The sequence below is a fragment of the Echiichthys vipera genome, assembly GCF_963691815.1.
Source record: "Echiichthys vipera genome assembly, chromosome: 4".
Taxonomy (NCBI): Eukaryota; Metazoa; Chordata; class Actinopteri; order Perciformes; family Trachinidae; genus Echiichthys; species Echiichthys vipera.
Genome location: NC_139829.1, coordinates 14,711,985 through 14,737,371, shown reverse-complemented (window position 1 = coordinate 14,737,371; position 25,387 = coordinate 14,711,985). Strand labels below are relative to the sequence as shown.

Genomic DNA, 25,387 nt, shown 5'->3' with positions numbered 1-25,387 from the left:
TTACCTGTGACTAAAGCAGTCGCAGTGTTGCTGTGTGTCCTGATATCAACAACTACACTGGTTATAACAAGTAGAATCCGGGGTCAAAACTATAAAAATAAGATTGAAGTTGAAGTAAACTGGAATGCTCCTTAAGTGCAGTTGCACTTCATCTGCGACATTGGAGAAGCCAACCCGTTCTCATCCCAACTCACATGCCGTTTTGTCACGACCTTTTGGTGTCAGTTGTCAACGCCCCAGGTAGTTGTCATGACGCTCCTGGAAAAGCACACGCACATAGAGGGGACATAGACGGACACAGAGACGGACAACAAGGCAGGCTAATAGAGACGGGTGCAGCAGGTGTAGAAGACAGAAAGTACCATAGAGATTGACAGACACTGACAGACACAGCAGACAGAGAGAGAGAGAGAGAGAGAGAGAGAGAGAGAGAGAGAGAGAGAGAGAGAGAGAGAGAGAGAGGAGGGAGGGAGGAATGGAGGAGGATAGTGAGCTCCCGGGGCTGAGAACCTGCCATGTGTAGAGGCATGCTGCACCATCTGTGTTGAGAATGTTTACGCAACACACCACTGCTGCAGACACCTTGCAGATACCCACCCTGTGCTACCTTGCCTAGGACCTCACAGGGAAGGGCGGTGGCGTGCTTCCTTTGATGCAGAAATGAAAAACAGCAACAAAAATAACAACTACAGCAAAAACAGGACGGCAACAAAACAAAGTCATGGAAGGGCCAGGCGACACACCGGACAGCAAACACGAAAGTTATAAAGTTTTACATTAAATAGTAATATACAAACTTTAATTACAAGAAGTAACACACAACAGCAATAAAAGCAGAGCCAACAAAAGAAGCTCATGGGAAAACCGCTTGTTACCCTGCAACACAAAACAGCAATGACAGCCATTGACTGTTCACTGTCATAAGGGCCCAGAATCACATTCAAGTACTAATCATAACACATTTTCATTTATCAGGACTGCAAACAATGAACTATGACACAGTCACTGCAGTGTCTGCCACGGCTACATGCTGAGAACAAAGAGAGGCAGAAGTGAGAAATAAGGGGCAAGACAGAAAGCGCGAACAACAGAAGTGATGTCACACGTATTGACAGAGAAGGCAAGACATGATGAGTTTGTGAGGAGGGAGGATAAAGAGAGTGAGAGAAAGAGGCAGAGCAAGTGGGGTAAAGGAAGGCCATGGAAGAATGACCAGGGAGACAGAGAGTCTAGTGCGTGGTGACAGTGCTGTCGTGTCTTGGCGGTGCCAGCTAGACTCCGGAGATGTCTTCAGCAGACACTGGCTGCTCAGAACATGTCCTCTTTGTGTTGGACCAGAACAGACCAAATGTCCAGAGAGAGGTGGTGGTGATAGATAAAGGCACGAGTTTTCCCAAAAGTATGTTAGAAATATGAAAATTGTCATCAGTTGACCTTTCCCTAATCCCCTCTTTCAAACAGTGATTGTCTAATCAGCTTTGCAACCATAAGTGGGCAGGGCTGCCCCGTCAAGATTTGGATTTCTTTACATGTTGAAAGGCTTTCCATGGTGATGTAGTAAGAGAAATACTCTGTGTATAAGAAATTTGGACGGTCATGTTGAGTTAACAACAAAAAACACTTCTACATTGACAATTGGCAATTGACTTACATTGAGATATGTGAAAATAAGCGTTTTGTTTGTTCCTACTGTGCTTACTGCTATGCTGTGTTGTTTTTCTAGTGTCGTTGATAAAACAAATCTAGCATTATGAACGGCGACATCATACAGCCAGTCAGACTAACTGCTAGTTTTGGATGATGCCATCTACTTCAATCTGTGGCCCAACAGTTAAATTACTGTGGGTATCAACCTAACATTAGTGAAAGTGTTGTTATTAATGAGATAGGAAAGCATCAAACATGCATTTAAGATGAGATAAGAGTATATCCATTTGTTCCTTGTCCCCGTTTGCTCATTGCTGTTGAACTGCAAGTAAGTTTGTTGTATTGCATGCTATTATATCCAATGTTTGAGTAACATTGGTGGCTGTGTCCTACTGTGTATTGGATTTGGGGAAATACACACAACTTGACCTGAGACATACTAACCATGTCCTTATCCTTAAACTATTTTATTTTAAAGCAAAAGATACTCTTTGAAAATACTAACAATGAATCATAAATGTAATCTTTTTGTTGCTTGTCTGAGAAACATATTCTATGACTGGCATCTGAAGAGTGTTGTGTTCTGATAAAACTTTTTGTGTTATATTACCATCTTATCAAACTGGTGCTAACCAACTCTATTCTACAATACAAGAACAAATCTGGGTCTTGTTTTCCATGTCCTCTACAGGGATCATCAATTGGCGTTTGCGTGTTATCTGTTTGTAGCATCTTGGGTCATTTAGCACAATGGGAACTGAAGCACTGCATAGACAACACAACCTCAGTGCATACACAGACGCTGAATCCAAAGATGAATCTCCCCTTAAAACCAAAAGGACAAGCAGTATCAGATCGACTTTATTATCCTACACACCAATTTATTTGGTCCAGTGCTCCAGACAAGGATATATCACTATGTCAGACTAACCTGCTCCAACAGTAAATATAATAAAGAAAAAACATGTTTTATGGCACGGAAGCAAACTAAGTTCATTTGGGCCAGGGGCATTTTCACTGCGCCAAGGTCGGCTCCTTAACGCAAGATCAAAACCGCAACTTGTTTATCGGAAAATCTGCCCATCTGGCTGAGCATCTCGGTTGGCAGCAGGATGAAAAGCTGACTCAAAGAAAAAATGTTGGGGAACGAGGGGAAAGGAAACGATGTGAATCATGAGTAAAGCCTGGCAGGTCCTATTTGGCTCAATAGTGGAAAGCAGACCAGACTGAGCCAGACTAGGCTGGGTGCCCAGCACTGCCACCTAGGGCAGTGGACCAACAGAGAGACGCTACTTGAATGAGTATGCCTATTCATTGTGCCAACTGTGCAGCCAGCTAGGCAGGGCATGGAAGCAGAAACAGAGACAGACAGAGAAAGATGAGAGTTTTAGGAAGACATCATGGTCATGGCTGGGAGGGTTTGGAAGAGCAAAGACTTTGAAAAAATGAAAGCAAGAGTGGAGAGGAGGACAGGAAGTTGGTCTGAAAGAGATAAGGATGCATCTGTAGCAGCAGTGGTATGACCTCTGAATGGCAAAGCCTGTTATGCTGCTGCCTGTGCTATGATTCATACTGTGGTTAAAAAACTTAAACACCTTAAAACACAAGACAGAAGTATCAGCCCCATTAACTTCAAATTCTGCATGTTTCCATTCATGTCAACCACTTTTCAAACCATACAATACTTTCAGTAATAGCCATTGTTGTTAGTACATGTCAGTAGAGTAAAAACAACAAACTTCTAGCTTCGTGAAGCATTGAGTCTAATGTTCTGCCCTCAGTGTGTGTGTAGATGCACAGCTTTGCAGCTAGCTAATAAAGGTTAAAGACGAGTTGGGCTTTTAAGGAACAGTCAAGATGTCATTTGCACCAAGCGGTAGGATTCTCCATGTATCTGATTGTAATAAAGAATCTTTGTTATCAATCATAAACCAACCATCAAACTGTTTATGATATTAAATGATATTCAGGAGAGTTACGTTAGCCAGCTCTATCAATAATAGGTCAGACCTGCCCCGTTTGGTCATGTATTGTGATGAAGCAGCTAATCTTGGACCAAACAGGAGTTTGAGCTGAATTATATGCAGCTGCTACAGCAGAGCCACCATCTGTTTGTGGTATTAAGGAAAACAAATAAGCAACATCCCTCAACATCACATCATTTTTTAAATTTTATTTTGTGGAAGCATTTTTCAGTTAGAGGTGAAACAGCACAGATATGATGGGTTATAGTGAGACACGCCGCACCAGTTAAATTAACTTCAATAGAACTGGCACCAAGGCAAACTTCAGATGACGTCAAGACCGTTCCTTATTTCATCATTTTCCTTTAGCTTTTATAGGAAGCAACTATACAACTGAGAAAACAGTATTGGACAACAAATATAATGATATTATAATAAATTAGAAAAAAGACATATATAATAAACAAGTAAAGAAAAGAAAGCTTGAATTAGTACAGTAACAAGGAAAGTGGATTCACAAAATTAACTCAGCTGTCAAATGAATTACATTGTTCAGTGACAGTGAATAATACAATTAATCAAGTCAACTAAAGTAAAAGTGAAGAGTAAAATACACAACAGTTAGCCAGTAATTTAGAATATTGTCTTAGTGTCTAGTTTGGTAAAGCACTAAACTGAAACACAGAAAAATAAAATAAACAAATAGTAAATAAACAATCACAAAACAGATATAATAAAATAGTGCCCACAGATCCAACAAGGGCATTTGTGTAGTAGATAAAAGATAATGTATATGTCAATCCAACTGTTAAGTCTGACTTAACACCCCTTTTGAAATACGACTTCTGGGTCCAAACACTCCGTTGGAACACAACAGACAACAACGGCCGGACATGTTCGGACAATCTGACCCCCCAACCGCCGCTGAATCTCTCTTACACACCTTCATCTCCTGTCGCCTCGACTACTGCAACTCCCTCCTCACTGGCATCTCCTCCTGTTCCCTCCACAGACTTCAGACGGTCCAAAACTCTGCAGGCTGCCTCCTCACTTACACCCGGTCCCATGAACACATCACTCCTGTTCTCCGCACTTTCCACAGGCTCCCCATCAAACAACGCATACATTTTAAAATACTCCTCCTCACCTTCAAAGCTCTCCACCACCTACTAGCAACAGAATGTTCAACTGAGACCAACTGATGGTGGCACTTTTTAAAAATACAGAACCTCCAGATCCATCATCATACTTTATTCATGAGGTCTATCGCTCATTTTTGTCTCTCGTATTTGATATCTTGAAACTATTCCTGATGAATGCAGGACTCATTGCCTGCTATCTCTAAAATGTGGGCAGACATTCCTTCGAAGCCTTTAAAGGTATCTTTGGCAAGAAAATAAAGATGACTCATTGCCTAGTGTCATGGATCTCATACTAGTTTCAAGCCTGTATAAATTAATTTTCATATTATTATGAATGAAAAAAATAGATCCCTGCAAAGTATGAAACAGGCTCATGTTATGGAAAATGTCTGTCAGTAACAACAAGTACACATGATTTGTAGTTAATGGGCTAAAACTGTCATTTCATGCATTGCACTGGAAAAAAAACACCCCCTTTGACATACTGAATGAATCCAACATATTGCATACTATGTTTCAGTAACAACAAAGTATTAGCTTTAGTTTTATTGACATTCATTCATCACTGCATATGTCTCAACTCATAAATTACTGCCGATGGACAAGCTGCTCCTGGGGCAGAGAAAACAAAAATGTGGGCTAATTTTAGATATGTTGCAACACAAAGCAAAACACCCTATTACAAATTACAAGCAGGCTTAATGAGGTGACAACTGATGCTGGTGACATGTAATTCAGTGAAATAGATGCTTAATACCGGCAAATGTCTCATCAAGTCACATTTCGTGTCGATAAAGCAACGTGATTAAAAAGAGAGAACCAAACTTTAAATTTTCGAGTCTTAAATGCTTTTTAAGGACTACAGTTTAAAAAGTTGAGGGTCAGTAATAAAGATTGGACAGTGTGGCTAAAGAGGAGTTTAAATAACCCCTGTCCGGAACACTTTGGACCTGAAGATACGGAGGAGAAAAGAAGCTTTAGGGAGGCTGGGTGTAAAGTGTCGTTATCTGTACAGGAAGCGGAGGCTGCTGGGTCAAGTGGAGCTCGTGGCTGGGAAGAGCAGATAATAAAGCTGGAAAGTTGCGGGAGAGTGTTGGTAGGATCATAAGGCTGTGAGAAAAGAAGACAAGTTTCCAAGTGAAGCAAGGTGGCCCTATTCATTTTAAGAAAATGAAACAAAATTCAATTCAAGTCAGCAACCTTTATGTAAACATGCAGGGAAAACACTCGGGTTATAACTTTTTCTCTGTGCCCTTTAGCAAGACACAACTCTACCAGGATAATAAAAGAGTGTAAAAAAGCCAGAAACACAACTCTGAAAGAATACAATCTGAGAACAGACAGGGAAACTGATCATTTGCAAAAAACATTTGTTTGTGTGAGGACTGGCCACAGGTGGGTTATTGGGGCTGAAAGCAGAGCGGTCATTTATGGCAGGAAAACAAATAGAGAGCAGCACTGAATATTTGATGTGGGTATTCAGCTGGAAATAAACGATGGATGAAAAGCCAAAGGAATAATATGCAACCATTTTAGTCACTATCAAAACAGGAAAAAATTTGTGAACATAGTGTGGCTGATGCTCTCGAGAGGTGTGTATGACAAGGAATCTAAGTGAGAGGAAGTGTCACAGAGCATCCGGAGGTAACAACTGCACAGTTTACCGAGCAAGTGCAAATTTCAAAGGAAATATGAAAAATGTCATAGAAAACTTTCAACCTGAATGTTAAATGTAAGAGAGTGGTTGTTTACTTGAAGACGAGAACTGAACGCAGCCCTGATAGCGAGACTGTCAGCCCTATAACTGGTACCAAATCGGATGCTGGTAAAAGTGCACATTTGTTTCGCCGTTTTCTTGTTGCTATTGAGAGAGTTTTGCTAAAGTTGTGGCACGCTCCAGAGATCTAGATTGTTTGGTATAAGGTGGTCATAAATCTCAGTCCTAGCTGTCTTAAGTCAGTCTTTTGCTTTTTTTGATGCTCCGATAAAATCCATCATCATCCATCATCTTCAACCGCATGTCCCTAACGGGGTCGCGGGCGTGAGGCGGGGTACACCCTAAGACGGGACGCCAGTCTATCGCAGGGCAATCACATTAAATCAAACATGTTTCATATTATCATAAGTTTTTAGTTTTTAGTTTAGAGGTGCAAGAGGGTAAACAATTCTTGGTTCTCTTGGACCGTGGAAAGCAATGAGAAACTGTTTTTGTAGGACAGAGATATCCTTACTCACAACCAGGGTGGTGTGCACATTCTGCAGTGTCTTCTCTTTTTCTTCTGGCTGGTTTTTCAGAACAAACCACTGCACACACAATGGCAGCTGCGCCCAAAAGCTAATTCTGTTTCGGCTTCATTTTTCTACAGTTTTTCTTCTTGTAAATTTCCACCAGGACCAGGATGGGAAATAATCTCAAATGAATCTAGTTAATCTTGCAAATACTAACCCTGCAAGATTTAGCAAAATTGTATATTCCGTGAGTAAAAACTCTGTGTATTTAGACGCTCAATGGTGAATGTTCTAACGTGTATGGCGCTCGTGCATTTAGGGTGTGTCCAACTCCACTCTTGCTAGTTAGATGGCACATATTCTGAGAGCAAAGAAATTGCTTTGGTCTCTTCATTAAAAATGGGTGTGTTTTGGGTGTAACTTGAATGCAACCAATCAGAATGTCATCTCCCTTTAAACGCCAGCCTTATGTGGACTAGTGTACTGCACGTATTGGCTCTGATGCCATCCGGATCCACTTAACTTTTCAATCATCCACCCGCCACCCACTTGAATTAATTACCGTATTTTCACTCTCCTTGTAGGCCGTTGCTTTTTAAAATATGTATTGTATTGCTGTATGAGAACTGTCTATAGCGATTTTATTTAATGGTAAGAGAGGCTGCTTTCAGTGATTGTTAATGTTTTTTATGTGCTCAGTAAAGTCACAGCAGAAAATATTGTGGCACATTTAAGCAGCAAAACTAAAAACTGTAGTTATAATCTTGACAGGAGAAAAATAACTAAACTTTTAGCTTCGGAAATTAAGTTAATGTTTCTCATGTGTAAATGAGCACAGCTGAGCAACAGAAGCTTTGTTCTATGCTGGATGATTATTTTCCTCATTAATGATGTATTATTTCACCTATCTGCTATTAATCAGAACGCCCAATCCGTGGATTAACCACAGGGCCGTGGATATAACTGCAGTCTGAGAATCACTAATCTTACTTTCTGAATAATGCGCCCTTCAAGTAGCAGAAAAAATAACATGCCCTTGACAGAGGTTTAGGATCGAAAGAAGTGCCTTCATCCACTTTATTACTAATTAATATCAAGGTTAGTAGTGTCCCCATTTCTAACAATTACTGCAGGGGTTTTCAAACCTCCTTGGACAGGGCTGGTTGGGTGCCAAAGTATAGTTCAATAATTAATCTAATTTAGACAGTACTGCACACAGATTATGTATAACAGGACTTATAACACAATTAACCAGTTCATTTTAGTCAAATCTAAGTTAAAATCAAACTCAGTACAACTTGTATATATATCCATTTCTTAATTAAAGTGCACTGATTTATTGTCAGTGGTTTAATGTGCTGAATGATGCAAAGCCCTATTTCTATACAGTTTCCTGTAGACTACCATACATCCTTTTGGACATTAACTCATCTGTCAAACATTCATATTAACTGGTAATATTGGGGACATTGGATTCCTGGGAACCTCTGGAACATGACAATGTGTTAACTGAACTATTACCTTTATCAGGTTATTCGCAATATAAACAGCCTGTAAACAGACTGACAGTTATAGAAATGTGGGGAATACTGACAAAGGTTCAGCAGGTTGGTCACATTTGTATTCAGATAGTGTCCTATTATAGCACCACTTTCTGCTAGAGAGCACAGTAATAAATATTTCAATAACATGGCACACACAAGGGACAATGGCATGCAAAACAAATTGTTCTTGACACAACACAGATTTATCGTGACTACTGCTATTGTTCACTTTTTATTAGCTGCTCTTTGCTTGCTTGGCCATTGTGAAGGGTTATTCCTCATAAAAGCCGACTGGTGCTATCTGTGCAGCTTAATATTATTTTGTGGCTCTCATCTGTTGTTCATCTTTTACAAAAGACACTCATGATCGTGTCCCCTTTGTCTTTTAGAAGTAGAGGTTGTTAAAGGCTAAGCATAGTTGCACCGATGGAGAATACTGTGCACAGTACTTTGTTTATAGTTCACACACACGGATCCATGCACACAACGTCCTCACATACGCTTATGAATACTCTTACAATTGCATTGTTTTGTCAATGGTAGAAGGCTGTGTCCACATTTATTTGGCTACATGTAAAAAAGCTGTCTGTTCGATGAGTCCACTGTTCACACTGAAACACTGAACTAGTTATGGTCTCTAACAACAATTCTTCAAACTGAACTGACCATACTGACTGTCAGCAACTTTTAGCAGTTAAGCTTTCCTTAACTCGGCTGTGATACATGTTACTTTCTTATTAAAAGCCTATTAAAAGACCACAAAAGCCACAGAAACAATCATGATCTGGCAAGTCAGTCGTAAATAATAGGTCGCTGAGCTATGAACCTTACAGCTGGGTACAGTGCTTGTATGAGTTAGTCTTGTACTGAGCTGAACGTGACAGTTTAGACTATAAACAGATTGAACGAATGTATTACAAAGTGCCTTAGAAGGGTCACATGATTTTACTGTTTTACGCTGACGACCCTTTAAATGAAGTTGCAACCATTTAGCTTAAAAGGTCTGTGAGCACGAATATTTGACCTGAGCACAACAAAATGATTCGAATCAGCAGTGGGATTTGTATTTTCTACGTAGCAGCTTATATTCCTCATAAATTTGGTGAGGAGTCAAGCCGGTTGGACACAAACACCATTTTAACAAACATGCCCTAGGGTTCGACACAGCAGCGACATTTTCGGAAATCCATTAACTTCAATGGAATTGTTTCAATTGCCTAAACTTCATGCTTTCAAACTGTGGTGACAGTGCTTTCCTTGTAAGCGGACCAAAGAGTCTTTTGAAACAGCATCCAATTACATGCAACCTTGTTCAGCCAAATAGGAAACACAATTTCTCATCCGTGTTCATTTTGACTCCGGCCATATCCAACAGAGGCCCCAGCACATCCCCCAAGCCAGCATGTCACTGAGCCTCAAATTTTCCATTTTCTGGTGTGTTGTCAATTTTGGTTTCTGTTTGGCTGAACAAAAGGTGTTATCATGGATACAGCTTGATTTAAAAAAGCTTCCTCATCCACAATACATAATGAGACCCTGCAGGAGGTTTTCCTAAAAAAATCTGTTTTCAGTGGAGGAAAACACCGTGAGTAAAAAAAAAAGATGTTTTCAGATCCACCCCTACTATTGTGAGTGGTAAACACTGGGTTCAACTGTTTGCTTGCTTTTGTGCATCCTAGAAGTTGCCAATCAGTGTCTGTCATCTGTGGCCAAGCTCTGTCAGCCCTGTAGGTCTGCAGCCACACACTGAGCTAAGTCCAGTATACACTTATTAAGGCTGGAAAAGCACAGCAAACCCCGACTTGTCGCTCCGCAGAAACCAGCAAGTAAGTTTGTGTGGTGTCCAGCCGAACTCAGTTTGCCTCATCACACGCACCAGAGCATGCAAACAGCTTTGACGAGTACACGCAGAGACACAACTAACTGGACATAAATACACACACTCCCCCTATCGCTGTCGTCGGGACTCTGTGTGCTGTGTTCTGCCGGTTCTCAGTGTGAGTCTCAGTGTGTGAGTTTTTCTCTTCTTTTTTTCCAGGCGGCCATCTCTGCTCGGCCTTGCCATCTGTTCTCCATGCTGTGGAACACGGCGCTCGTTCTTGCTGCAGGCGTTTCTTGCATGGTGGCAAAAATTGTCAACTGGAAAACACTCAGGACAGAGGTGGAGTCAGGAGTCTTTTTTTTAATTTTACAAATCTAATGTTTGTGTCCAAATGTGTGTTTTTTATGTACTTGTATATGTGTGCTCATATCTCCATTCACAAATGTTTAAGGTTTACTCTGAGTTTAACATAATGTAGCAGTAAAAGAAAGAAAGTACAGATGATTGTCTCTTTTTTGTTGTAGTATACTACATTTAGATACTTTTAGTGTCTCCGAGAGCGGCAGCTGCAAGTAGGGTTCCCATAGTAAAGTAAATGGGGAATTCATCCATTTTACAAGGAAAGGAGGAAGTGGGAGTGATTTTGTAGTCTGTATTTGAGCTTTTATGTCCTCTCTACATGCCAATTATCCTATTAACACAACTTAAGTTAGACACTTAAAGTAACAGAATCACATGGGAAAGTTGTCTGCAATGAGTCTGCTTACTGCAAACTATATTTTCATTTCAAAAACTTGAAATGAAACTTGTCAAGAGAGCTAATTTCGGCTCACTTTGTCCATGATCTCATTCTTTGAATCACTAACTGAAACATTAATGTGCACGTATGGTTTGGAACATAATTCAACTGACAGGTAAACTGAGGTACAGCTTCCTCTTCACCACGGCAAGCCGGTAAAACACCTGCGTCCGCCAACACTGCAACAAACAGACCACATGTTGATACCTTGCTAACGAACAGCACCTTGAGATACTTTATCACTTGGGGAAGAAACTCGTTCCAAAACCAAAGCTTGTTATCCACCGTTTTCCTGCAGGCAACCATGGCTTCAGACTTCTCCTTTCATCTTCTCCATGAATGCATCCTTGAGATCAGTGTTTAATGAGGCCAACAGAACTACATCACGATACTGGCCATACAAATCCCCAAAAAATCATGACATGGAAGAATTTGCACTTTTAACTGCATACTAATAAATGAACATGTTATTAACTGACTTATAATCTGAAAAAGTCATGTGAAAAATATTGTGAGTAAGCAGGTTAAAATTAGGAACACCTTGCCTGGTCAGCAATGAATTGGCCACTGCCATTAACCCCCGTGTCTTTAAATGTTTTTATTCTTCTTTTAATCCTTGCACTATTACTTTACTACTACTTTTTTATTTTTAGATTGGATTTATGTGTGAATGAAGTGTTGTTTTTTTTTGTTTACAAACCAGCTTTCCTTGAATTCGCACTTGACGGCCCAATAGTATTTTTTAAATGAAACTGAAATCTGTTAGTACCCAACATTGTGTGTTACAAGGATTTTTTTTAAAATTCTGATTAAAGCTGAACATAACATATCTAATGGGTAGCCACTGGATTGATCTGATGGTTTATTAAATATTTATGGGAGAACAACACCTGGGAGCCTGGGAACGTCTCAAGTTCGGATTCAAAGAGCAGGAGAGAGGAATTATGAACACACACACACACACACACACACACACACACACACACACACACACACACACACACACACACACACACACACACACACACACACACACACACACACACACACACACACACACACACACACACACACACACACACACACACACACACACACACACACACACACACACACACACACACACACACACACACACACACACACACACACACATAAGGACAGATGCATGAACAAGGACATATGCATGCATCCATTTACACACAGACACACACAAACACACAATGGAGGTCCGTTGTGCCTCCCAGAACTCCCATCTGTTGAACCAGCAGTCCAGGTTGGTCTTAATGAGAAATAATGAGCCTTCACTAAATAACAACAGCTTGGACGGATTTCACCTCCACTTCAGATTTTATTAGAATAGCATCGACACTTCCAAAATTCATTTGTTTCCACTCAAAATAACATTTAATTTTCTTTAGCTTTCATTTTTTTTAAGGGTAATAATGTATAAATGACTATTGGCAAGGTTTTAACATTTTATTCTAACTATTCATGGGGCAATCAAACATTAGGTTACTCGCTGTTGGATAAACAATTTGTATTGACAAAGGACATATTCTCAAAATCTCCTGAATGAAGACATAAAAATTACAAAGTACAATCAAAGTTTATCACACTGCCCTCTGAAAGTTATGAGCACAAACTTGGATTAAAACGAGCTCAAAGGGGAAAGAAATTCCTTCCTTTAAAGTTTGACATTTTTCTCTAATAAATCAGAGCAAGAATGGAATTAGCTTGGCCTGTAACAAGTGTCGGCAAAACACCAACTGTGTGTGAGTGTGTGAGGGTGTGTGTCTGTGTACACCAAGCATCAAGTCAGGGAATCCAACTGGCCTTGCACGATTTCAAGCTGGAAGGAAGAGAAGAAAAGGTTGAGCGTTTGGAAGAAGACAGATAGACAGACAGACAGACACACACACACACAACTAACAGACCTTGTTGTAGAAGTCAGTCAGCTCTTGGTGGTTAAAATTAACAAAGACATTTTCCTGAACCTGGAGAGAGAGACAGTGAGAGAGAGAGAGAGAGAGAGAGAGAGAGAGAGAGAGAGAGAGAGAGAGAGAGAGAGAGAGAGAGAGAGAGAGAGAGAGAGAGAGAGAGAGAGAGAGAGACAGATAGGGTTAAGATTTAAGGGGAGCGAATACCTTATCAAATAAGAAAATAAGCTGAGAAGTACGAGATCAACAGAGCAGAAGATACAAAAGCAGCAATAGCAGCACGTACAGTCCGTAAGAGTAATGACCAAGACTTCTTCAGTCGGCTTCTTGTTCTTTCTATAAAAACCTTCATTAATTATTACTGCTTTCTGGCCAGTACATACTATCCTCTAAGTCTAATCCATCAGAGTGTTTAAAAATACACTGAAAGCAAAGTCACTGTCCATAAATTCATGGTGGGAAAACCTATTGCTCTTTCTCCAGTTTGTTTGGTTTAAAACGAGACAGGCTGCATCATATGTGCCTTGATGAACAACATAATGTTTCAACACTGACAATGAACACACACAGTAACCTTGCAAAGCATGCAATGTTATATAGAAATATAGTAATAACGCCTGCCATGGAACACTATGGATACTATTTGAATGTGTTTTTTCATGATACATTTTGCTGTCTAGTTAGTCTAATGATGCATACTGATTGATTTGTGATTTTGAGTTAAATGAGGTTAAAGAAAATGTTACGTCCATTATTTGTATATATTTAAAAAATGTGATTCAGAGCAAAAACAGATGCTCCTTTGGTTATTTCCTTATCTATTTTCTTTCTTCCTATGAATTGATGGCTACATAAGTTAAAAAAAAACATTGATCTGCTACAATTATGCAACTTATAGCAAGATGTGTTTTAACTGAGTGAAAAGAGACAAGAGAAAAAAGCCTATTATAAAGTCAGGAATTGAATCAATATTAATACAACAGTAAAACTTTTAGCAATACACTACACAAGGAAGCTTGTGTCTTGTGAATCTATCATTGGGTGCTTGTTCATTCTTTTTTCTTATTATTCTATTCAAATTCACCTGGAACCTTTTGCTGTTTCTCTCTCCTTTCAAAAAAAACAACAAAACCTGCAGGCTTGACTAACTATTGAGGGAAGCAAGGTTCGCAGAAAAATGTAAGAAACCAAGGGCAACCATCATTGGACTCATTATTATGCCCCCGTCACAAACCCCCGTAAGTGGCTGTAATGGCGAGACAATTTATCAAAAACCATAATTGAGGAAATAGCTACAATATGTGAAATTCTTTTTGAGTAGCACAGAATGAGAAGGGCAGTCATGTAGGTAACTAAAGTGCATTCAGTACCGTCAGCACCGACTAGGAGGGAAGGAGGTCAGAAAGAAACAAACAAAAAAAGAAAGAAACGTGTGCTTAAGCTACAATACGCGTGTTTCCGATTGTACACTCCCGTCTACAGCTCTCCTCCCTGCAGTTTGGTGATTAGAGACTAAATAGGGCTCTGGGGCTTGAATCTAACTGGCTGGCTGGTTGGTGGGTAGACGGAGGCCATGTGTCACTGCAAATTAATGACAGAGATATTAATTAGAAGCAACGTTAAAAGTCCATAAAGGAGAGCACAGAGGGAAAATGCCACCACACCACAGCAGCTCCACAGCAAGGAGAATGTAGGACAGCCTTGAATTTAGCTATGTGGCAGAGGGAGCGCTGTAAGGACAGCCTCAGCACGACAAGTAATAAAACAACTTATTAAAGCGCTGTTACAGAGTCAGACACAATGTAAAGAAGATTCACATCAACGTAGTTCTACAAGGTGAGAAATGTCTCAGGGTAAACAAGGATGCTGTTTGGAAATGATTTGAAATACAAATAGCGCAGGCTTAGTTGAATAATGAACATCCCCGTGCTTCCAACAGAACAGATCAGTAAGTCTCAGTTCACATCGCTCAGTCACTCCATTGATCTCCACTGTGATAAACACTGTTATAATGAGGAGAAACCGGCGCTGCATAATCAGTTATTTAGGTGGATGGTCTTCGGTGTGCTTGGGTCACAGACAGTAACAACACCAGCAGAGTTGGAAAACAAAATAAACACTCATCAGCTAACTGAGCCGTCTCTATTATTGTCTGACAGAGCTGAGACAGGGGGCAACAGAAAATGCAGTTCGAGTGTGTGAAGTGTGATGTCGATCAAAACTAAGCTACAATATGGACAACAAACTAGACTGTAACATTTCCCGTCTGTTACACAGGAGTTGAGGATGAAAGTGTGTTTGTGTTTAAGATTGACAGTGAGTTCTGATGAGAATTTCCAGGTACTGTCGGGGGTGAGTGTGTGTGTGTGTGTGTGAGTGTGTGTGTGTGTGTGTGTGTGTGTGTGTGTGTGTGTGTGTGTGTGTGTGTAACACTGTTTTGTCTTGGAAACATATGCACAAGGGTGTGTGAGTGTGTGTGCGTGCGTGCATGTGTGTGCGTGTGTGTGCGTGTGTGTGTGTGTGTTTGTTTGGCCCATCCCATTGTTCCTCAGGGTTGAGATTTTGCCAGGCAGTACCCAACAAGGCTCTGACAGATCTAGGCTAACACTAATGGGGATAGGATGCATCATCCTCATCATCACAGCCCTATACTTCCAGTACGTGCACTCATACACATTAATACACACATATCTATCTGTCTCAGTGCCAAAACCCTGTGTGTCAAGATACAGAAAACAGGATTAACGCATGAAGATAATCATATATTCGCTTGCATCTGGTGTTCCATATGCACTACAGGCTACACACTAAGGGAGATTCAAAATATGAGAGAGAATAAACTAACAAAACAAATCACAATTTCTCCAACAAAAAGTATCCTTTCAATAACTTCTGAAATGTGGGACTCGATATTCTGTTGCAGCTCTCAGTACAAGCCTAAAGCTTTCGGCAAGGTTACTTGTACAAATTCCCTAGATGAGCCAACAAAGTCAGTGAGGGATAATTGTGAAAGAAGCTCTATGTGGATTACAGGGAAATCCCTCAGACTCAAACTGAGGATACCACAATGTTAAGGAATTTCTGGTTTATTGCAACCTGGAAATTATTTTCATAGCTGTGGCCTCTATATTTATCAGCAATAATAACATTGAATTTCTCAAGTTAGTTTCTGTGACAACACAGCTAACATGACGAAAAACACAGGCAAAGAAAAAAAAGACTGGCAGTAGAATTATTACCGAATCTATGCCATCACAGTTTTAAGACTGCTTCAGCTGTGGCCTTCGATACTCCCTGTAGTTGTGTAATGAAGGATTATGACCCACATTTCAGGTATGCTCACTTTGAGACTTACTCCAGATCAAATGGTTAATCTCTCTAAACTGTGGTCAGTTGCTCAGTCCACCACTAATGCCTTGACAGAATGATCTAAACAATAATGGGCATCACATCTATTTTTTTTCTTTTACAAAATTCATGGTCCACAGCAGATAAAGCCTACTGTCTTTAATGATTCCCTAACATTCCCTCTAGCACCAATTGTTAAAAATGGTTTCTTAGTTTCTGGATCTCAGTAGATATTTGAATAAACCCACAAATATTAGAAATAGAGAGGGTGGCCATGGCCACAAAAACAAAATGTTCAGTACAATCATTTTTATGGTTGCAAACTGAAAAAGTCTACTCGGCCTAAAGCTCAGACTGCACTTCACGGGGGTCATCTATAAAAAGGACCTGTAACTGCTGCATTGATATGAAAACCAGTTTGGATGATTTTAAGCTTCAAGAGGTTTTTTGAGTGAACCAATCAATGTATTCCAATTGATAAAAACATGACCCACAAGCTTCAACAAGTGGTGCTTTTATCCCATCAAGTGGTTACTGGTGTCAGTTATGTCAGGTTATATAAGACCCCATCTGTATGGCATCAAGCCGTGGTATTTTCATACCACACGGAGTCTGGAACAGGACTGGGTGGACGCAAAAAGGCACTCTTCATCAATTATTTGCCTCAGTGCGATAAAGAATATCTTGGATTTGAAATACTTGTCAAAGCAGTGATTTTTTTTTTTGCTCTGAGTGCTTTACAGGAACTGCTTTTATGAAGTAAGTAATTTAAACACAGGAAGGGAATAAAAAAAGAGAGAGGGCGTCAAAGATGACAAGAAAGCGAGATTGACAACCACAAAGAAAGGAGGGGAGAAATAGTTTGGAGAAATGAGCAGCAAAGTAAAAGACAGATAAAACAGAAATTAAAGAGAGACATTGACAGAGAATGAGAGCTTAAGTAAAAGAATGAAAAAAACGTGATAATCTAAGGGAGCATTCTCAAACCTCAAACTATAAAGAATTCACTGACATAAAGATTTGTCTTCTATCCGGATGTGTTACTTCAAAATTAATATAGTAGAAAAGCTGTCTATAAATTCATGGAGAGAAAACAAAAAAGTGGGTTAAAGCTGTATGTTAAGAGCATTAATATAGCCGCAAACAAATATTTGCTATTTGCTGTGTGCATTGTTATCTGAGTTCCTCTGTTGTCTGTTTTGATAGACTGTCCAGCGGCGCGTGCATGTGAGTGCCTAGTGTGTTGGTATTGAACGCAGAGGGCCATGACAAAACGTTAGTTTTTGACGACGTGAGGAACAGTGGAGGCAATCCCAGCACACTTTTTCTTTGTATAGCTCCTTTAAAATATGCACGGCAAAGACAAAACCATACTGACTCAATGTAAAGCAAATCAGGCTCAAGTGTCGACACCGTTTAGTCTTCTGCAGTTAAGTCAAATGTGCACTTGGGTGAAAGTTTGTGTAACTCGGATAAAGGTGGAGAAGTTTCTGAGTTGTACCGAACATGTGCATTGACAGCACTGTGAAAACAAAAAAATTGTTTTTCATTTTTTACTAATTTTCAGAAATTTTGAAAAAAATAAATCACCTGAATGTTGTAAGGCAAAATGTGTAAATCACGCTGAAAAATATTTTTTATATAACTGAAGGCTGTAAAACAAAAAAGTGACTATTTCAAAAGGGTATCATGACTCTATAGGCACTGTATATTCAAATGAAATAAGTCTAATAGTGGTGCTTAATATTATTATTATTATTTTTATTATTCCTTGAGCACAGTTAAGGTTTGCTTACCTCCTTGCATGCATGTAGCAGGTTATCAGATTATGAGACATCATTTTACAACTATGTAAAGGAGTGATGATGAACTAAACAGAGGGACAGAGGCTGTTAATTGCAACTAATCTCCAAAGGAAGTAGTCCTGCGTGTACTTGATTTGGTAACGGAGTGAATATCTGGAAAATGTGTTGTGTTGTAGTCAATTTTTCTAGCTAATTGCAACGTGTTAGTAAGATGAACCTACATTGTTGTGCTAGGGCCCTCTCTCTGTGTTAGGACCCCTGCTGCTTAACGGCTAACTGGTGCAGTGACGATGACATGATTACCCTTATCAACTTCCTACCCTACAAACACTGTCAACTGTGTTTGTTAGAGAACCAGGACATATCACGGGTTGGAAAACAAGTGTTCTTCCGCTGTGCTTAGGGCCCATGTTGACAACCTAGAGCCTGTCACCTCATCCAGAAATGATTTCACATTCACGCAAGGTCTTAATTAGCAGAAAAAACAACCCAGAACAGTTCCATGTCCTGTTGGTAGTTACACAAAGTGTAAAGCGTGTTCATTATTTTAGGCCTTGACTTCCCCCACTTGGTGTCACAAATAGCATAAATGTTTCCAATAAGTTGCATTGAACCCACTGATTTTGGAAGTATTTAAAATTCAAATGATATTTATGCTGCTACAATTAGCACTTTTTTATAAAATGACAAAATGTGCTGCACTTCATCCCTGCTTGGCTACAACGAATAAATATAAACATGTTTAAGTGTGAAAGCTAAGAATGAAAAGGTATCATCCTGCTTTTCTGCTAATTTCAATTTGACACACGCAGCACAGTATTAAATCAGCACCAAAGAAAGGGTAACGTTAACTTTGTAACCTTGACACTTTGTCCAATCGGAGCTTCTCTTACGCTGCCTGGTCACTGACTTTTGCCTGACAGAGAGAAATCTTGACAGTAAAAGACAAAGAGGCAGAAAGAGAGGCAGCATGCAGAGGAGTCTGAGCTGTTGGATTTTGGCAACCCTTCATTCCTTAACACACTCATAACAAATACAATCTTCTTTTTCCTGGATGCTTTACTGTAATTTCCACACACGAGCACACACTCTTCCTTGTTTTTTGGCTTCCCAACACATCCTGACTAGGAGTAACCAGGAGAAACATCTACAACTGTTGCTGCTACACTGTTATATTGCCATGGGTACATAGATCATTAAACAAATCCAACGACTGAGTGACTGCTGGTCTGTCTTTCTATCCGGTTAATCAACTTGTCTGCATGCTTGACTGCTTCTCTGTCTCTCTGTCTGTTGTTCTGTCAGCTTACAGCAACCATCATATATGTGTCATTACTGTTTGTCAGTTAGGGTACAATAAAAATACATGCATGTCTGCCAACCTGTCTGACTGTCCTCCTCTCTGTCTTTGAGCCAGCCTACATTCACAAGCTTGTCTGGCTTTCTGAGCTGCATTCTGCCATCTTGCTGAAGGATGATCAGCGGGGGTTATTTTATGAAGACATGAGGAGGAGGGTTGTCTGTCATTGGAAGTGCAGGCAGGTGACAGCACAAATAAGTAAATTGTGGCTTGGAGGCACCTGGTAATATATAATCCACAAATGGCAATTTAGTAGATTAAAGGTATTTCATCATCACATTAACTTTTTTTTAAATCAGAAATGAAGCAAGATGAAAATGATATATGATGATAGCTAACAACAATGAGAAACCAAAGCTTTGATGTAAAAGGAACAATTTATTGACCCATTAAGCAAACATGGGCACACTTTTCTGATACATATATACGTAAGTATATAAGTATATAAGAGTGAGTTTGACGATCCATGTGTGTGTGTGTGTGTGTGTGTGTGTGTGTGTGTGTTAAGCTGCATAGCTGGCAGGCAGCTGTACTGTCAAAACAGTCTTTTAATGTCTCAATAAAGATTTTTGTCATAATCGTCAGCGCTACAGGTGTGCTGCCTCTTCTTTCATGTTGTGACTGTTTCTGCACATCAGTCTGTACCTCATCAACACTGCTTAGATTTGTCTAGTTTGTAGCCACCTGATTCACTGTGGAGGAGGAGGAGGAGGAACACAGATGGGGAACCGGAGACGGTTCAAAGGTCCACCTGAGGATGACGATGGATACCAAATCATTATACTGAGTTATGTGACTAATAATCAAACTAAATATAATAATACATCTAATATGTTCTCCAACTATGTTTTACAAACAAGAAGATGACCTAATATGGCAATTATAGCATCGTGACTACTGACCCACAAAATGTTTAAAATGACATGAGCTATTAGGATCAGCATTTCTCAAACTCAGGGATGCTGTTGAATATTCCCTTTGCCAGTTAGCTGACAGGCTATGAGTGTGTATCGTAGACTGTTTTTGTGTGCATACACAGTACATACTATTAGAGTTTGGATTGAGTGTAAACTGTGATTAGTTTGCATGCAGGTGGTAAATAGTGGGTGTAATGAGTCTTCTTCAAAGACCCTGACAATAAACCTTTGTGTTTCTTTTAAAATTGCACTGTATACTCACATGCTTTCTCGGGTGCCAAACTACTGAAGTTTATCAGACAAAACCAGCTTAATTTGAAATTTACTGAAACAACAAAGCACTACCAATACTGTGCTATGACATGCCAATCATAACTGCGATATTTCACTACATTTCCATGATATCCTAGTTTTCCCACATTTGATTAGCCTCAGAGTCTGAAACCCTTGGTTTTTAATTGAATTGTACAGTACACTAGCTGATGGCATTGGTCAGGAATCTAGGGGGATGATACAATGTACTGCTGAACAATAACATGGGCTCTGAAGCTCAATAGCTTTGGGTTTTTCTTTGAATTAACTTTATCAGTCCACAATATTCAGCTAATCCTATGTGTCATTTTCTTGGTATTATTTAGCATACACTGCAGTCAGTACCATTACACAAACTGTGTGAACTGTGTCAGTCAAAAACAGTAAAAAGAAAGCAGTAGTTTGTAAAAAAAAACAACAACCATGTTTAATCTTCCCATGACCCTTTGAGCCCATAGCTGTTGAGAGACAGCCTCTAGGAGCCACATATGTACTGTGCAATGATGCTGAAAGGGGGCACTGGTATCCACATCCACAGCAGTGCCCCGAAGCCACCACACAGAAACAGACAGAACCTCAAAACGTCAGCCATTCACTAAAAAGCCTGTCGACTACAACAAATAAGAGCTGTCAAACCCAAACACTGGAAACTGCCAATCACCTTTTGGTATTTATAACAGAAATGAGCAAGAGCAGACGTGCACACACAAACACATACAATCCTATTCTCCCCGATATACTTAGTTATTTTCCAAACCTCTGTCGGATGATTTATGACATGCAAGAGATGACATGATGGAAAACCCTTCCTCTTCGTAGTAGAGGCCTCCCAAATACAGTACATGTGAAGGGGGGAAACAATTCAATCAGTCTTTCTAATTTCTATGATTTGGCAAAACACTTTGGATTCAACAGGTCTTATACTTTCTATCAGTCTGAATGTTTCATCTCTCTTAATTTTGCTGAATTTTTTCAACAGGCCTTTTAGTAATGCTCGCATTTTAAATCACAGGGAGTAAATTATTGCATAGAAGAATGGAGTGTATGCAGCTACCCAAGGGGGGAGAGAGGGAACTTTGACAACAATCAAAAGAAAAACAAAGCAGGCAAAACAATAAACATACCGGGCTTTTGCTTCGTTTTGTGTGGAGCAGGTCTGAGAGGATGCAGCAGGTTTCAGGCCTGACAAAATGAATTCCTCTAGACACACTGGGACACACATACACTGCAAACTCAGACATAGGTATACAACTTGCATGGGTACAAAGGCTCACACACCCAACAACACAAAGATCACACACAAAGGGTGCTAGGGGTAGCTACACAGTCAAGAGTACGCACACACACAAAACAACTATTAATATGTGTTGTGTATTATTTATACAATATTTAGGTTATTTTGGTCAAGTTTACATTCAAACTTCTTAGAAGCTGAACATTTGTACCATTTATAAGACATCTATCTAATTTCAGGCATCGACTCACTTGCTAGTTTTCATGCACTAGAACTTTGGATTGTCTTTGGACACACACACACACACACACACACACACACACACACACACACACACACACACACACACACACACACACACACACACACACACGCACACACACACACACACACACACACACACACACACACACACACACACACACACACACACACACACACACACACACACACACACACACACACACACACACACACACACACACACACAGCTACCTGTCTGTGACCTCCTTCCTGTTACACACACCATGCTGTGTCACAATAGCTGCGTCTATGTCTCTTCCTATTGAGGTGACTCTGTCTCCCTGTCTCTCTCTCATCTCATCTCCATCTCGTTGACAAGATGCATCACTCTCGCTTGATTTATTTCTTTTCTGTAGCTCTTTAACTTCGCCTCTGCTCCTATCTCCCATTGCATAAGCGACACCTTGTTATAAACAGCCCCATCAGTGAGTTGTCCATCCGTAGCCCGAATGTGGACTGACATTTATTAAGAGTCAGCCTTGCCTGCAGTCTCCTTACCTCTCTTAGCATCCCCACATGAACACAGAGAACCAATTAGAGGAGGAACAGGGCATATGTCTACATGCTCAGAGAGGATAAGCCACAAATACAAACAAACACCTAAACAGATAAGGTAGACAGATGGAAACATGGATGGAGGAAAAGAGGGAGTCAGAAGGAGACAGACAGACAGATGAAGGGATGGAGAGCGGGAGACAGAGGACTTAACAGGGTTTAAATATAGACTAATAGCTCCCTAATATTTGAGCTACTGAAACAACTCTCCTTTAGGAACACATTTAAATGAACAGTAAACTTTTAGTAAAATGGGAACACTACCTACTGTGCTAAATGGGTGCTGTAACAAAGGCAAAAGAGAAAAGAATGTTTTTGTGAATAAAATAGATGAAATAAACTTTCTCAATAAACACACAGCACTTTTATTCAAGGCATTAAACACTATGGGAAACCCTGCATAGTCACATTCTGCAGTAAACTCTCATTCAACATGATGAGGCTTGACATTTATGAGCAGCAGGAGGTAGCTAAAGGGGCTAAACAAATAACATCCTTGGTGTCAGGCTAAATAGAACGATGGCTATTTTGCCTATTGGTTTTGTCTCACACGGATGAAGTCACCTGTGTCCTGTCTGTGCAGTTTGAGTGTGTGTGCTTGTTCGTTATTCGTTTGTGTGTGTGTGTGTGTGTGTGTGTGTGTGTGTGTGTGTGTGTGTGTGTGTGTGTGTGTGTGTGTGTGTGTGTGTGTGTGTGTCTGTGTGTGTATTGTCCATCCACCTCCACCTCCACAATTAGAATCCACCACATCCTGTGTTGTGGTTGGGGACAATGGGAACATAACTAGGCTTCCACCAGAGCGTACTTCTCCCACATCCGCCTCCTGATTCTTAACATGCTATGCAGCAAGACACTGTACAACACAAACACGAGTGGCACATATTGATGATGATGATGATGATGATCCAACCCAGTCATACATTAATAACTGGGAGGAGACAGGAAGATATGAAGAATACATTTTTGCCTTTTAATACATAAGCCTCCATTCTGGAAAAGTTCCATGTGGATTTAAGACACAACTGTTTACTGTTAATAGAGCTACAATGTGTGCATGGTACGTGACATCTGGCACGCAAGCCTACAGTTGTCAATCCAATCCAGTCCAAATTTATTTATAAAGCACATTTAAAAACAACACAGCTGACCAAAATGCTGTACAGTTAGACATAAGAAACAACAAAAGAAAACACTAAGACCAACTTAAAACCAACAGGACATAAAAATAATAAAAGCGCTAAGACCAATAAGAAGAAAAAAAGGATTAAAATAGGCAACTCTCGTGTCTAGCCAAAATGACACAACACAGGAAGTTTACTGCATGTACAAGGTAAGAGACTGTTTACCAAAACATGCCACTTCTTCTTTATTGGCACCCAAGCAATTTCCAGCATTTTTTCAAAACTAACTTGGGTCATGTACCTTGCGAAATTCTCCCTTCAGAGTCCTATCGTATATCGTATATTTCAATGATCAACGCACGGCAATTACTTCCTAGTCTCTACGGACTGGTTTGCATGTCGAAATTACTAAATTAAAGATATGTTATTCAGTCCTAAGTTGCTACAGAAACGTTTACAGAGAAAAGACTCTGGGTTTGTGGTTGTGACCGGATATACACAAAATATATGAGGAAGTTTCCCTTGTTAAAGAGCCCTACACATCGAGTACACTTACACTGGTGTTTTCACTTATTGGGACTCAACACTAATATTCAAAAGTAATTCCCAGGATGGCAACGATCAGCTTTTGGTTGAGGAAAGTTTTAGTCATCTCATATTTTGAGTATTACTATTTGATGCAGATTGACAGCCTTGTCATGCTCCAGTTTTGCTGTAAATGTGACAGGACCATTGGTATTTGTTTAAAGACTTTGGTGCAACCTTCCCAGCACCGTGCCACACAACTTCACCCTGACTAGTACTGAAAAGGTTTAATCAACCAGAGTAATTGGAAACACCTGTGAGGGTGTGCAGCGCTTTCAACAATAAAAAAGTGTAACACTTCATTCAGCACCTCATCATGCTCATTAGAAACATGCAATGGGTATAAATATGCAAAAACAACAGTTGATGTACTAATTAAATTAATTCGCACACGGGTAAAGCAGATTTAATTCAGATGGTCCACCAATACATGGCTCCATTCCATTTACGAAAAACATAAGGGCCCTACCTGTGAGAAGCCTACATTTAATGAAGTCATCATTAATGGTATTATTTACGACTGAACATTTCATGCTATATAATGTGAAATTTTCTGCTGTGAAAAGGGATACAGATTATAAAGCATGATGACAGGTTATAGAAGGGGACATAGACAAGAAGGAAGAGACAGACACACAGACAGAGACAGACAGGCAGTGACAGTGGTGCTGAGAGAAAAGAGTGGCCTCTGCTGGGGGTCATTTGTCAGGTCATTAGGTTTCCCAGTTAATGAAATAATGGAATAATAAAGAATCTCTCT

General features: G+C 40.0%; 1 protein-coding gene across 3 annotated transcripts in view; it reads right to left on the bottom strand.

Moving 5' to 3' along the window:
• commd10 (COMM domain containing 10) overlaps nt 1-25,387 on the bottom strand; it is a 119,057-nt gene that overhangs the window by 50,008 nt on the left and 43,662 nt on the right. Inside the window, exons 6-7 of one of the 3 annotated variants that reach the window (XM_083912747.1) lie at nt 13,085-13,144; nt 12,526-12,999 (exon numbers count right to left, since the gene is read on the bottom strand). The exons of 1 other annotated variant lie outside the window; for it this stretch is intronic. In XM_083912747.1, coding sequence (XP_083768873.1) covers nt 12,961-12,999; nt 13,085-13,144 — 99 coding nt within the window. In that variant the 3' untranslated portion in view covers nt 12,526-12,960. Of the gene's footprint in view, nt 1-12,525; nt 13,000-13,084; nt 13,145-20,242; nt 20,352-25,387 lie in introns of those variants that run through there. One more of the 3 variants, XM_083912749.1, reaches the window with a different exon arrangement.